The 14199-nt window shown below is 41.5% G+C and overlaps 1 protein-coding gene across 2 annotated transcripts in view; it reads right to left on the bottom strand.

The window, feature by feature from the left end:
• The window catches only part of FRAS1 (Fraser extracellular matrix complex subunit 1), a 439997-nt gene that overhangs the window by 80005 nt on the left and 345793 nt on the right, over positions 1–14199 (bottom strand). For both annotated transcript variants that reach the window (XM_079772302.1, XM_079772303.1), the window contains exons 39-44: positions 10581–10729; positions 9788–9950; positions 8162–8297; positions 3939–4129; positions 2769–2922; positions 1344–1607 (exon numbers count right to left, since the gene is read on the bottom strand). In XM_079772302.1, coding sequence (XP_079628428.1) covers positions 1344–1607; positions 2769–2922; positions 3939–4129; positions 8162–8297; positions 9788–9950; positions 10581–10729 — 1057 coding nt within the window. The remainder of the gene's footprint in view (positions 1–1343; positions 1608–2768; positions 2923–3938; positions 4130–8161; positions 8298–9787; positions 9951–10580; positions 10730–14199) is intronic.

The following is a 14199-nucleotide window of genomic DNA, read 5'->3' on the forward strand; positions in this document are numbered from 1 at the left end:
AGCTGATTTCTCATATTACAAATAGTAAATTCTGGTACAGTAGATCCTAGTCACCCAGGTGTTCGGAGAGACAATCCACCATGGGCCCTGAGTGCCCCTGCATTTCCTGCTGGGTAATGCGCAGAATGCAAGGCCTGACCACTCGTTACTCAGGCTGTTCTCAGGGATGAGGTGATGTCTTCCCCTGGGACAATGATCAGGCTTGCATATTGCTCAGTGTTCCTCTCCTGAAATGCATCCCACTGCACGCGAAAGTGTCCATCTGGGCCCTCTGCACCATCACGAGACTTGGAGGGCAGAGAGAACCAAAACAAACATGCCGATGGCAATGTTGCCTGCTGTGCTTGTGAGTAACAGAGCACTTTGTCTCGGACCCAGGAATCTTGTGTCTTCCACTAGCACCCATGAAACAGAAGCAGGTTAATGAAATCGCTTGTAAATAGGGTAAACTTAAATCCTAGACCTAATACTTGGGACCTTTGGGAAGCTCCAATTTTTTTTCTTTCTTAAAATGTGTTGTTGTTTTTTTAATTGATTTTTAGAAAGAGAAGAAGGAAGAGGGATAGAGAGATAGAAACATCGATGAGAAAGATGATCAATCGGCTGCTTCCTGCATGTCCCCTATTGTGGATGGAGTTTAAAACCCAGGCATGTGCCCTGACTAGGAATCGAACCAGTGACCTCTTGGTTCACTCAGCCATTGAGCAACACTGGCCAGCTCTCCAAATGTTCAAGTACCATTATATTAATTTTACTACAGAATACATGGGAAACTAAGAGACTAACTGAACTCCAGTGGAATGTAGCTGCTCTGAGGGTAAAGGCCCACCCCCTAATTAACATCCTAACACAAACTGACTCTAAGACCGACAGGTGTCACAGGTTCTTCGGGGTTGCTTATATATATGCAAAATTATATGTATAAAAATTACTGTATCAAATGAGTCTCAATCATTTGCACAATCTTTTTAGTGAATGACAGCTTCCCAATTGCCCCACCATGCCATTTTTTTTTTTTAACAAGCATGTTGAAAATCCTACTGGATTTCTTTTATTGTTTCTATGGGGGATTGGTTGGGCAGTGGCAATGTTCACCCTTAGAAATACTATAAACTCTTCTCAATCTTTTCTCAAATTCACAGACATAGGCATCTGGCCCAAAGAATTTCAGAGATTCACATTTGTCACTTACAACTTTCAGTGTCCCTAAAGCAACAGTTCTCCCCAACTCCAGTCTCCCTGAGTTCTGAACTATTAGCTCATAACCTCCTACAGAGCTAACATGGAAGGAAGGCCTGCACTCTGACAAAGAACCATACCACTCTCTTCCATTCCTCCGGTACCTGCTGAGAGCTGTAGGCCTCGGTTAACAGCCAAGTGGGGGGCGTCACCCGTAGGCAGCTCAATGTATATCTCCATCCTCCCTGTGTCCATGTGGAGTCCATCAGAGAGAGAGAACCAGAACTCATCCACTGCCACACCGGGCCCATCAGGCGTGTACCCCACCAGCCCGCCCAGGATGTCCTGGTAGGTGAAGGAGGAGCCCTGGTCTAAAATCCTCCCATTCTCCAGAAGCTCAGAAGCAGTCTGCCTCTGGCGTAGATGACCTGAGGAAGGAAGAAAAACAAAGAGGCAATGGTAGAATATATATGGCACCAAAACATTGCCTGATTTTGTCAACCAGTATGACCCTGGAAGAATGTCAATCACCTCAGGGGCTCTTGGTGATACATACATAAGAGACCAAAAACTTAGCATCTTATAAATTAGCACAGGGTGCTTCCCTGTGGCTTCTTCTACAAATAAGAAAGATAAAGTCCCATTTTTTCTTAAAATCTCTTAAGGAGACACAAATGGATGTGGTAATCTAATGGCTTAGAAATCAAATCCCACTCCATGAATTCAAACTCATTTCATTATCGAAACCTTATTTTTCCCTTATGCAAAGTGAAAATAGCACTCTTCACTCACTGCCTTCCTCCCAGGGCATCTGGGATAGGAGATAAGGAAATGTTTTGAATTCCTTTTAAATTCAGAAAGACGCCAAGCATCTTTGGATTGAGACATAATTTGCTGTTTTCATGGGTCATGTGTACCACAATGCAACAGTTAACATGCTTCATTAAAGAAAATAAAAATGAATGAAGGCAAGATAAAATGCAGCAGCCTATAGCCTCTTCAATTAACCCTCCATCAACAACAACAGTTTCATCTTTAAGAGACCAACGGATATTAGGATGGACCCTTGGGAGATGAAAATTCCAGCGTTAGCTAATATAGGGGGATGATGCTTAGGAAAGAATTAGGTAGAAGACCCCTACTTAAACCTCTGGTTTAATCAGGAAAAGTGACTTTGTGTGTGTGCAAAAGTTCATAAAGACATCTACCATGCCTCTAACCTGAAATGAACACCTTTTGCAATTAATAACAAGGCTGTTCCTTGCATAAGATGGCCCCAGATTACCAAGCGATGATGCTTTCTCTGAGAAGAGAATATGCAGCTTCTGAAACCTGTTTTGTCTGAGGTTACATAGGAAAGTGAGAAAACAGCTGAAATTGGTGGCAGAAACACCAATTACCTAGGATTCAGGCTTTTAGAGCAACTAGTGTCTTCTGTGAGCTAGCTGTGATTTTGATTTGTAATTGGATACAAAGAATGAATGATATACAGGCAAGGCAGAGAAACAATCAGCTGGAATCTATGTGTTTATTCTAATAACCCATTGGGCACCTCAATTAAGGAACTTTATACAGCAGTTGCATCCTACCGTGGTCAGGCTTTCTTGTCAATACAAAAATCAGCTCATTATCTGGGGTGTCCAGGTCTTGCAAGCTCAAAGAAAAATTGCTTATCACCACTCCCGAACTCAGCTGCACGCGCAGGGGCTGCAAAGTCATCCTGGGAGGCTCATCATTCTTCCTCTGATTAAAGCACAGAATGTTAGGTCTCATACAGATGCCGGTTTAAGAAAGAAAAATGCACATTATTCAGAGGAAGTAATATTGGTGCACCAACTTTCACTACCAAAATAGCGTTTAATGTGTCACTATGTTTAATTCCCAATCAAAATGGTTAGCTTCAAAGGAGGGCAAGTCACACAAACCAAATGTTCCCTTGAAAAGAAACAGGAGGACATTCTACACAAATCTTCTCAGATCTTTTCCATATGTACAATGATCATATTTTCCAGACCAAATAAAAAAATGGACATGTGGTTAGGCAAGTACAAGTAGATTTTGGGGATAAAAGGACGCATTATTTGAAATCAAAACTGTCTTAGAAAACCCTAATAAGCATATCATAGTGTCTGTAGGACACCACATTTGAAAGTGTGGGTTTTTAAAGTTGTCTTCTTGCTCTTATGCCAGCGCCACCCCCATCACTGTCCCTGAAGGGTACTGAGGGTACCATCTGTTTTATTTGCTCAAGGTAAAGGGTATTTCATTCTGAGTTTTTATCTTTTTCTTTTCTCTCTCTCCCTGGGCTGGTAGAGCAAGCCTATGTAGTGATCCAGTGAAAATAAATACAGTATCAAGGAACATAGTTCTTTGATGCTATAATTTAATGAATAAATGCATTACAAACTTAAGAGAAAGCAAATATGCACATAGAACAATTTCAGGGGAAAATTGGCACATGTTAGTTTTCATCTAAATATGAGATTAGCAAGGTTTCTCTGTCTGACCCTCACAAACTGTTTTCACACAGAAAGAATAGATTTTACCCTGAAATGGAAGTTTAGATTTCTAGGTCAGACCATCCCCAAATGCCAGCCTTAATTCTATAAATTTCCTGTAGGTTAGGGTTATTTTTTCAAATTAACCTCTAAAACTGAAGGTCAAATTCAATTTCCTTTGCTTTTCAGTTTATATAAAGCTATTTCACGGTGGGATATTATGGTCAAAGGCCCAACTTCTCCAACTTCCAAAGCCCTTACCTCGATGGTGATATTGATGCTGTGGATTTCCGAACGACTATTTCCATTACTTACATAAAAACTAAAGATATCATGAGTTGGCTCAATGCTTTCATGAACACTCTGAAAGTAGTAAATGTAGTTTTCCAGAATATCTTGAATTGGGATGGATGATTCTGGGTCACTAGTAGTTCCAGGGCCAAAACGATCACCTGCATCAACAAGAGAGAACTTTTACCTTGCTCCACCAAGCCCTGATTACTAGGCTGAACTGGAAAACATGACAGCATTATCAGCAAAAGATGAAAGCATGTGAGAGGATAAAGGCGGGGGTATGGAAGGAGCACAAGACCAGAAATTGGGAGACTTGGGGTTGGATCACCATTTCCCCACTATTTCTCATCTATAAATGGATATAGCTGCCCTGCAATTTCCATAGGGAATCAAAAGAGGTAATGTGCACGAAAGCACTCAGAATGTCACTATTTTATATAGCACAGAATCCACGGTTGTTCTGTCAGAAATCTTTGATAAAATAAGTGCTGGGGCAAGTAATGACACAATAGCAAATGTTCTACCTTAAGCTTTAGTCAATTTCAAGACCACTCTACTTGTCATATCCTTCAAGAGGAACTCCCTTTCTCTACATAAGAAAAGGTTGACTGTAAGAAACCTTTATATGTAAGAAACATCTTAAGCATGTTTTCATTTGACCTCTTGGTTCCTTAAGGAAACCTCAGTATGGATCACAGTTCAGTCTTTGGGATGGTCCACCAGGGCCGCTGTGATGCTCAAAGGACCATCCAGAGCTCAGGTGCCATTCAGGTACTGAGATGCTCAAGGACCATCCAGAGCTCCATATGAAGTGCTGGCTCTAGCTAACTCTTCCTTTCATCCCAACCCCACAGACTGTAAAAGACCCAGGGGAAGAGTAAGCACTGTCTACATGATAGATGACTCGCCCCTTACTTGGTCTGAGTCTCTCTGATTGATTTCAAATTGTTATCACATTTTCTTCTAAAAAAAAAAAAAAAGGAGAAAAAAGAAACCCCTGTGTCTTCGAACATTCCCTAGACATATCAACGAAGGAAAGTATAGACAGAAGATCTGAAAGCATCAGGGCCTTCTCTTTCCTTCTTTCCTAGCCCTTTGCAAAGGCCAGGCCATATATTAAAAGGCCACTGACTTCCTGAATTGTAGACATTCTCATTTTTGTTGACCTCCCAACAGAAAGACTAGAAATTAAAAAGTTTTATTTATAATTTGTTTGAATGAAGAACTCAAGACAAATATTTTCTTCTGCAATGACATAAATTTTCTTAAATTGACCCCTCAAATCTGATATCTCTTGTCACCAGATGCATAGAGGAGTCTAATCCCCAGGATGCACAGTTCAGGGTTTCCAGAAGAAATGGCCGTAAGTCCTCCCAGTTCTTATTTTCTCTTCCCACTGACTACCAGTAATGTGATAAAGGTGGCTGCATTATTTAGGACAGAAATAGCATGAATAAAGTAAATAATGCCTACAAATATATGCAAACAGAATAATGACTTATTTTCTGTCACTGGAAAACAAGCCACTCAACAAGTGAATCTGTCACTGAAGCTCTTAGCATCAATCCTTCCGATTTTTAAAACCACACCTTTTATTTTTTTTCACAGAAATTGTTCTTCTGTGCTTCCTTTCCTTCTTAAAACAAATAGACTGCATGCAAATTAACTAGCTCTCAGTGCAGGCAGGCTATCATCATGAACATCTATTCCTGCATTGCACTGGAGCACGGTGGTGCCTAGAGGTAATCAAGGTGGGTCCTGTCCTGGTTGTGCTGGTACTGAATGAATGTAGACTCCAGGCTGTTAGAGTTTATACTTAACAATATAATTATTCTGTTCCTTCCAGTCTTGCTGGTAAGAAGTTTAAGCTGCTCCGTCTAATGTTTTTATAAAGACACTAGAGGCCCAGTGCATGATTGAATCATGCACGTGTAGGGTCCCCTAAACGCTTTCGCTTTTCGCGGTGGAGCTGGGTGCCTGTCTGCTGGTGCACCAGGCCTTTCAGAAGCCTCCGGCTTGGGGGAGGCTTCTGAAAGGCCTGGTGCCGGAGCAGACAGGCACCCAGCTCCCACACTTTTGATGGTCCTCGGCCGCTGAGGGGGGCTACCCTGCTGTTGAGAGGCACAGGGGGCGGGACTCCCGCCTCCTGCGCCTCTCAACAGCCGCTGAGGGGAGCTGCCACGGACACCTGGCTACCCTGCTGTTGAGAGGCGCAGCTGGGTGTCTGCAGCAGGCCCCCTCAGCGGCCTCGGATCTGGCTGTTGAGAGGCACAGGGGGCGGGAGTCCCGCCCCCTGCGCCTCTCAACAGCAGAGTAGCCCCCCTCAGTGGCAGCGGCAGCGGATCCGTGCCTCCCAATGGCTGGATAGGCCACCCCGAGTCCCGCCCCCCAGCCTCCCGCCGCCCAATCATGGGCGTAGCGGAGTGATGGTAATTTACATGTTACTCTATTATTAGATAGGATTCTTCTGATCAGCTGCATTCTAAACCTAAGTAGCTAGTTTCATATGCATAAGACAGATTCGGTTCTTAATACCCATAGGGCAAAGGGAAGGGTCCTTAAATGTTGTGCCTTGGGACAGTAATTCATCCCCTGACCATCTCTTCCTTACTGCCAGCTTCACACTAACATAGAGCAGCAGTTTTCCAAGTGTGGCCCTTGGTCCAGCATCAGTGGCATCGCCTCTGAGCTACTAGTGAGAAATGCGAATACACGGGCCTCACCAGCCTCCTCCAGCAGGACCTCTGGTGGCTGCCCAGGAAGCTGTGCTTTCACAAGCCCTCCCTGTGCGTCTATGGACATTAAAGTTTGAGAACCATCTTTAGAGAGGCCAAGGCTTGCCAGAAATTCGACTTCTGGACCAGTGAAACACCCCTCTGCATGCATTCCAGGTTAACGTAAAACCATGGCAGGAAGGCTTAATAAAAAACCACCTGGAGAGAAGAGAAGGCCGGGGCAACCATCCGTGGCTGCTTCCCACCCTTTGTCCATGCTCTTCCCTCTGCGAGAAATGCCCTTTTCCCTCTTCCCACAGCAACTCTCACTAACCCTTCAAGTTCCAGCTCGAACGTCACTTCCTTAGACATTTTCCTGCTTTCCCAGGCACAGGTAACTGTTTTGTGCTATGTGCTTTCTCCGTGCTTTGCTCCCTTCCCTGTACTGGCACTTTATGTATTGTGTGATGTATCAGTCTTCATATCTGTCTCCCACTCAGGGCAGAGGCTGTGTCCTATTCATCTTTACATCCATTGTGTCAAGCATAAGCATTTGTGGAGATAAATCAAACTCAGTGATAAACAAAGCCAAGTGCACACACTGAAAGATGGGGAAAAGACCCAAGATTTTCTATAGGAAAGCATGGTCACTGCAAAATCAGTTTCCTGTAACCAGCCTCAAATCTCCGGCGCCATGCTGGCCGCAGACACCTTCAGCCAATGGCCTCTCTGTGGGAGCTGCTAGCTGCACGCCAATTAGAGCCAAGAGCTGCCACACTCGGGAATCTCCCTGTAACCTGACAGGGGCTATCTCAGCTTCCAGTCACTGCGGCCTCAGGGGCCTGTGCATGGTACACATCTCACTTCTTCTCTGTGATAACCACCAAGGGTGGTGGATCCAGGCAGACGGTGGGGGGTGGAGGGGAGGAAGGGGAGGGATGCTGAGGAGGGTCACAGATAGACAAGCACACATTTTAATTCCTGTCATATCTTCAGAAGGAGTCGAGACATAAGCTATGGTTCTTCTAAACTGCTGCTGCATCACAATAAAAGGACAGAAACTTGATTTCCTTGACACTCAATTCTGAGTGTAATCCACAAGGCCCTCTACCCCCACTGCTGGGACCCTGCTCTATTTCCCTCCCATAGCACTGATTTCCCTCCTAACATCTTACACGATTTTCTCATTTGCTAGGTTTCTTATTTGACTCCTCCCCTTTTCTCCCAGGATCTAAGGCACCATGACGGTAGTGGTTTCTGGCTGATTTGTTTATTGATCTGTCCCTAGTGCTTAAAAAGTGCCTGGCACACAGAACATGCTCAGTAAATTTCTGATGAGTGGATGAAAGCTTCCTTCCTTCCATTTCTTTGAAATGGTTCTATTCCTCTTTGGTTGCCCATGTCCAGGTTTCATCAGAGGTGGTTACCCCTCCACCCCCGCTTCTCTCAGTTCTACAGCGAAGCTCCCGCGGGTACCTGTTCCAGTGTTCTCAATGCAGCCGTACTTGGGCAGAGCGCTTAGTCTAATGACGGCATCGCCCTGGAGGCTGTCCTGATCTTCAGCAGCAAAGAAATGATGAAATGAGAGTGGGGTTCTCCCTCCCTCGTCAACCTGAGGAAGAAAAGATTGCAGAGAGAGTCCTTGGGCGGTTACAGGTAACTGCACTGCGGCAAGAAACACTGAATTGCAAAGTGCCGCCTGGGGTGACCTTCTGGCACCAATTTCACTTCTTTGAGGAGGCAGATCCTCCACAGATGAGATGAGGAATGTGCACGCTGCCGAAGCCAGGCAATCTCTCAGCACCTCGCAAAGCGACACTCAGGCACAATGACTCGAGTGTCTGTCTCCCTTCAAAGCCGGGCTTCCTTCTATGATGGATCTAGTTATAAAGCAGCTCTGGCCCACTCCAATCACCCACCTCGCACAGCTACACACAGGATGCTGCCTTCCTCCCATATCAACATTCAAAAGCCCACAGCTAGAGAATGATCATCCAGTCCTCCCCCAGACACTGTGAGGGCGACTGTCCTACACGTGGTCCCATGTAGAAAAAAGTCCTGTGTATTCCTTTACAGGACGTATTTATCGATGTGCAGATAGAAAGGGCTCAACATATCTCAAAACTAGTGCTTATCTTAATGTCAATGAGGACAATAAATCAGTGGAAGTAAAAGCAGTTGCTCGCACTAACTTTCGCCTTTGGGGGCCCTGCTTTGCGTGCTCACCTGCAAGCCCAGTCTGGTGTGTTTTTGCTAGCCACCTGGGTCCTACCCTGGCTCTGGGAATGGGAAAAGTCCAAATGGCTGCCCCAAGGTGTGGAAATGGGAAAATGGGTCATCAGAATCATTTAGAAACAACTCAGTTTGATCAATTTTGAGTCGCTCAACAGAAAACAGAAAAGCTCCTGAGTGCAGGATGGGGAAAGTGAATTAACTTTTATGGAATTACTACACCATGCCAGTACTGTACTGTTTTTTTAAAAATGCTATTTTATTAATCATCAAAGCAGCCTTCTGGAATTACTCATATTTTAAAGATGGGGAAGTTGAGGCTAAGAAAGATTACATATTGGCCCAAGGTCACTCAGCTAGTAAGTAACAGGACAGGCACTTTAACTCCTGTCTGTGTAACTTCATGATTAGGATTTATTATCTAACTGCCCCCCCACGCCAGTCTCCCCACTCCATGGAACTGTTAACACAGTATAAATAGTGATAAGTATCAACTTAATTTAAGGACTGACTTGGGGGAACATTTCCCATATCCCCATGTTTTAGTTGCTGTGAACATTAGATTATAGACTCCTTAAAGATATATTCCATTTTTAATTTTGCTTCCTCTTCTATACACATCTAGGATTTATGTCTGGCACATAAATATGCGTTGACTAAACAATGTCGATATAATGATTTGATTTTCTGCATAGAATTATTTTCTTACTTTTTGATGATTGAAAAGAATGCATATCTTGATACTATTGCCTGGAAACCTTGCAGGAAGAAGTTGGCAGCCAATTTATTAGAAAGAAATTCTTCATTTACATTCCCACATATTCCAGCTCTCTATAGCACTCAGTATCTATTGATCTGAGAATTGTTTACCGTGATAAGGTCAGCAAAGGCAATGACTGGAGGTGGATTCTTGACAGGAGTGATCATGATGGTAAACATCTGATTTTCCAGTTGGTTGTGGTCCATATCAGACACAGAGAAATGGAAGCTATCAGTAATCAGCTGACCCTCAGTCTCAAACACGGCTGAGTATCTACAGAGGCCAAGAGAAGAATCAAATGAATGAGCTACACTGAGAAGCCAAGTAAATGAGTGTATTTTTGTTTAAAAATGGGGCCAGGCCCTAGCCGGTTTGGCTCAGTGGATAGAGCATTGGCCCATGAACTAAAGGGTTCCGGGTTTGATTCTGGTCAAGGGCATGTACCTCAGTTGCAAGCTCAATCCCCAGCTCTGGTCGGGGCAGGTGCAGAAGGCAACTAATCGATACGACTCTCTCACATTGATGTGTCTCTCCCTCCCTTTCACTCTCTCTAAAAATCAATGGAAGAATATCTTAAAGTAGGGATTAACAACAACAAAAAAATGGGGCCAGAAGCAATATAATCTTTTAAGGGAGTTACTGTTTAGTTGTTAACTTTTTAAAAATTTTGTTCCACATCTTAAAAACATTATTGAATTTATTGGGGTGACATTGGCTAATAAAATTATATGAGTTTCAAGTGTACAACTCTATAATACATCATCTGTATATTGTACTGTGTGTTCACCATCCAAAGTCAAGGTTAACTTTTTTATATTAAAAATTTTTAATGTTGACATATTGCAGGTGTCCCCCTTTGTACAATTAAAAAATTCTGTCAGGTAATACAAAGTGGTTACATACCTAATTTTCTGGTTGTTGATATCTTCCATCGTGAAATTGGCAACCTCTGAGATTTCTTCCACTTCAAGTCCTGACATTCTTAAAAGAGTCCCATACATGGGCAGAGAACTTAACTGAATCCAGATCTCGGAGTCGGGGGAAGAATCATCCTAATCAGGCAAATATGAGGCAAGACATGAATGCACATTTGCAGAAATAAATACTCCAGTAGTTAAAGATGAGGGTGATTCCTGCTCTGCTAATTGGAAGTCTCTTTCCCTTTGTGACAAAGCAACACCATTTCAAACTGCAGGAAAATCCCAGTACTCATTCCTTCTAAAATGCCTCTTTGATAATCTCTTTTTTCAAGAGTAGCTCAAGATAACAATGGAGAAATGCCCGTTAGGCGTGGGGCATAAAACTCTACTGTTACTAGAAGAGCCACACAAGGTCTCGTTTTTATTATAAGCATCTAGTGAAGAACAAAACAGGGTCAGAGATAAAAGTCCTCTTTCTGAAAACATAGTTGTAGGCTTCTTCTAGAGTTCTAAGAATGATTTCCTTTTTAGAAACAGGTAAAATTCTCTTATAACGTTAATACAATAATAAAGAAAATTCTGCAAAACAGAGAGAATGGAAGTTACTTAGCTCAGCCAATGACTCACTTCAATGTTCAATGTGATAAATTTTTAGTTAAATAGAATTTAGGGAATGTTATGGATTTCGTTCTGTCAGCACTGAAAAGACCATTTCCGTTTCCTTCTGAAGTGCTTATCAGGAAATAAAATTGGCTTTCTATGTTTCTACATGGACAACAATTGAATGTCTTAATAAACAATTTCCTCTTTCTTCACGGATATTTTTGGGAAGATCTAGAAGATAGGCAACACCTTCTTGGAAGGTTTTCTTGGAAGTCACTCATCTTTCAGCGCACTTGATGTGAACACGGGCCACTTTACACTCTACCATAGCAACAGTGAAGGTCAATATTGCATAGTTGGATGTTCTCTCAAGTCAAATGTTCACAGCTATATTGTACAGTTAGCGGAGGCCCTGGACAGAAATGTGAGCACGGGTACGTGGTGATCTGGTGATTTTAATCAGTTCTCATCCTAGCCTCAGAGGCCTTTTTAAGTTGGCTGTTCAGAGCCTCAAGGCAAGATCATAGAACTTTCCAGATTTCCTCACATTTTTTGACACTAGCAAGAGAGGAAATGCAAATTCATTGAGACTGCAACACTTCAGAAAATTGTCCCTAAATTTATGCTTTAAAAGTTTCTCTGTTTTTCCACATGAGTTGTCAAATATAATAGGCAGACTTCCAAAAGACTACCTCTTAATATTACTGTGAGCACTCCCTGAAAGTGAATTTTATTTTTTTATTTTTTTAAATATATTTTATTGATTTTTAACAGAGAGGAAGGGAGAGGGATAGAGAGCCAGAAACATCGATGAGAGAGAAACATCGATCAGCTGCCTCCTGCACACCCCCGACTGGGGATGTGCCCGCATCCAAGGTACATGCCCTTGACCCTTGACCGGAATCGAACCTGGGACCCTTGAGTCCGCAAGCCGACGCTCTATCCACTGAGCCAAACCGGTTTCGGCTGAAAATGAATTTTAAAAAGGCAGCTGAGAGTTCTAAATATTGTCTTCCAGAATGGCAATGGACTACAAGGACAGAGCTCCTGACTCTAAATTCCTCATTGGCAAAGAAATACTTTTTTCATCTCTGTTTCCAATCTCAAACGACTGCTGGGTTTGAAAAAGTGTGAAATCAGCTACTTTTTTTTTTCCCTGAAAATACTGTCATAATTTAAAGAAATTACTATTTTGTGATAACCAAGACACTGCAGGTGCAAAAATGTATAAGTCTGGATGGTATGGCTCAGTGGTTGAGCATCAAGCTATGAACCCGGAGGTCCTGGTTGGATACTCAGTAGGTGGCGTGCCGGAGGCAGCTGATCAATGATTCTCTCTCATCATTGGTATTTCTATCCTCTCTCCTCTCCCTCTCTGAAGTCAATAAAAAAATACATTTAAAAATTTTATAAGAATATAGAGCTTGTTCTCATATAACTTTTCTACTTGAAAACCTTCTTACCCCTTCTGTATTAATCCATTTTGTAATTTTCTTTTTATTATTTATAAATCTATTGTCTGTCATAGACTCAACACTAGAACTAGTACTTTGATAATTAATATTTGTCTATGTGTTTTTCCTCTATCCTGTCTCTGGGTCTAGAATTTTGCGATGTAGTTTGATATATTACTACAAAGTATTTTACTGTTTTGTTTTTTTATACTTATGAAAATGTAGTTAGACTCTCCTCTTGTGGGATTTATTTTTCTTTTTATTTAATAATGGAGTGCTAAGAGCCATCAATATTGTTTTGTATAGCAATAGTTCAACTGTTTAAAAAATAATTCATCTGTTTTGAGTGTTCTTTAATATTCCATTGAGTAAGTGTACTACAAGTTATCTGTTATCCTGGTGATAGATAATATTGCTACGAACATTTTTGTGCATATTCTTTAGTATAAATATATAAGTTTCTCTTGTTGCATAGGAATCTAGGCGTGAAAGGGTTAAGGTATATATTCACCCCAAATGGTCATTCCAGTTTATACATCCATGAGCAAAGTCAAAAACCTTCCTTAGACCAATTTCCTAACATTTGGTGTTGTCAGATTTTTAAATTTCTGCCAATTGAATTGGTATAAAATGATATGTAATCTGAACTTGCTTTCCCTAATGACAAAAAGGTAAATATCCCTTCTGAGATTTATTGGCCCTATGATTCATCTTCTAAAATTCCTGTTAATGTCTCTTGTTCAATTTCTATTGGATTGGCTTTGCTTTTTCTTTTTGATTTGCAGATGTTGTTTATCTTTTCTGTGTTATTTTTGGTTTATGTGTTACAAATACCTTTTCCCAATTTTTAACTTGTCAGTTTTCTGTATTTATAGTGTGTTTTAGGAAACATAAGTTTAATTTTAATATAGTCAAATTTATCAATCTTTTCTAGTTTAAGAAATTCTTTCCTTTCCCAATATCATATATATATATTCACCTATATCCTAAAAAGAATTAGAAAATTTTGCTTATGATACTTAAGTACATGATTTGCCTGGAGTTGATATCCATGTAGGGTGTGAGGTAGCGGTACAAGTTCTTTTGTTTTTCCACATGAGTACTCATTTTGTGCAGATCCATGTCTTAATCAGTTTCTCTTGTTTTCATGGAACTGACTTGCTACATTTGTTTTATATTGTCCCATGTGTGGGTCTGTTTCTGGACTCTTCAGCATATTCCTGTGCTACACTGCTTTAAATAGTACAGTTTTATAATAAAGCCTGATATCTAATAGGGCAAGTACCTGCCCTCCTATTATTCTTTTTCATAATTTTGGCCCTTTGTTCTTCCTTATATATTGAAGAATCAGCTTATCAAAAGCCATAAAAAGGCTACTGGGCTTTTGATTGGATCTCAGCTGAATAGAAAGGTCATTTTGTGGGAAAATTGATAACCTTTTTGATACCAAACCTTCTTATTCATGAAAATGGAAAACATATAATTTATTTAGAGCTTTTTAAAATGTCTGTCAGTGAAGTGACAAATTTCCCCTGTGAAAGAATG

Source organism: Cnephaeus nilssonii (genome assembly GCF_951640355.1).
Source record: "Cnephaeus nilssonii genome assembly, chromosome: 1".
NCBI classification, from domain to species: Eukaryota; Metazoa; Chordata; class Mammalia; order Chiroptera; family Vespertilionidae; genus Cnephaeus; species Cnephaeus nilssonii.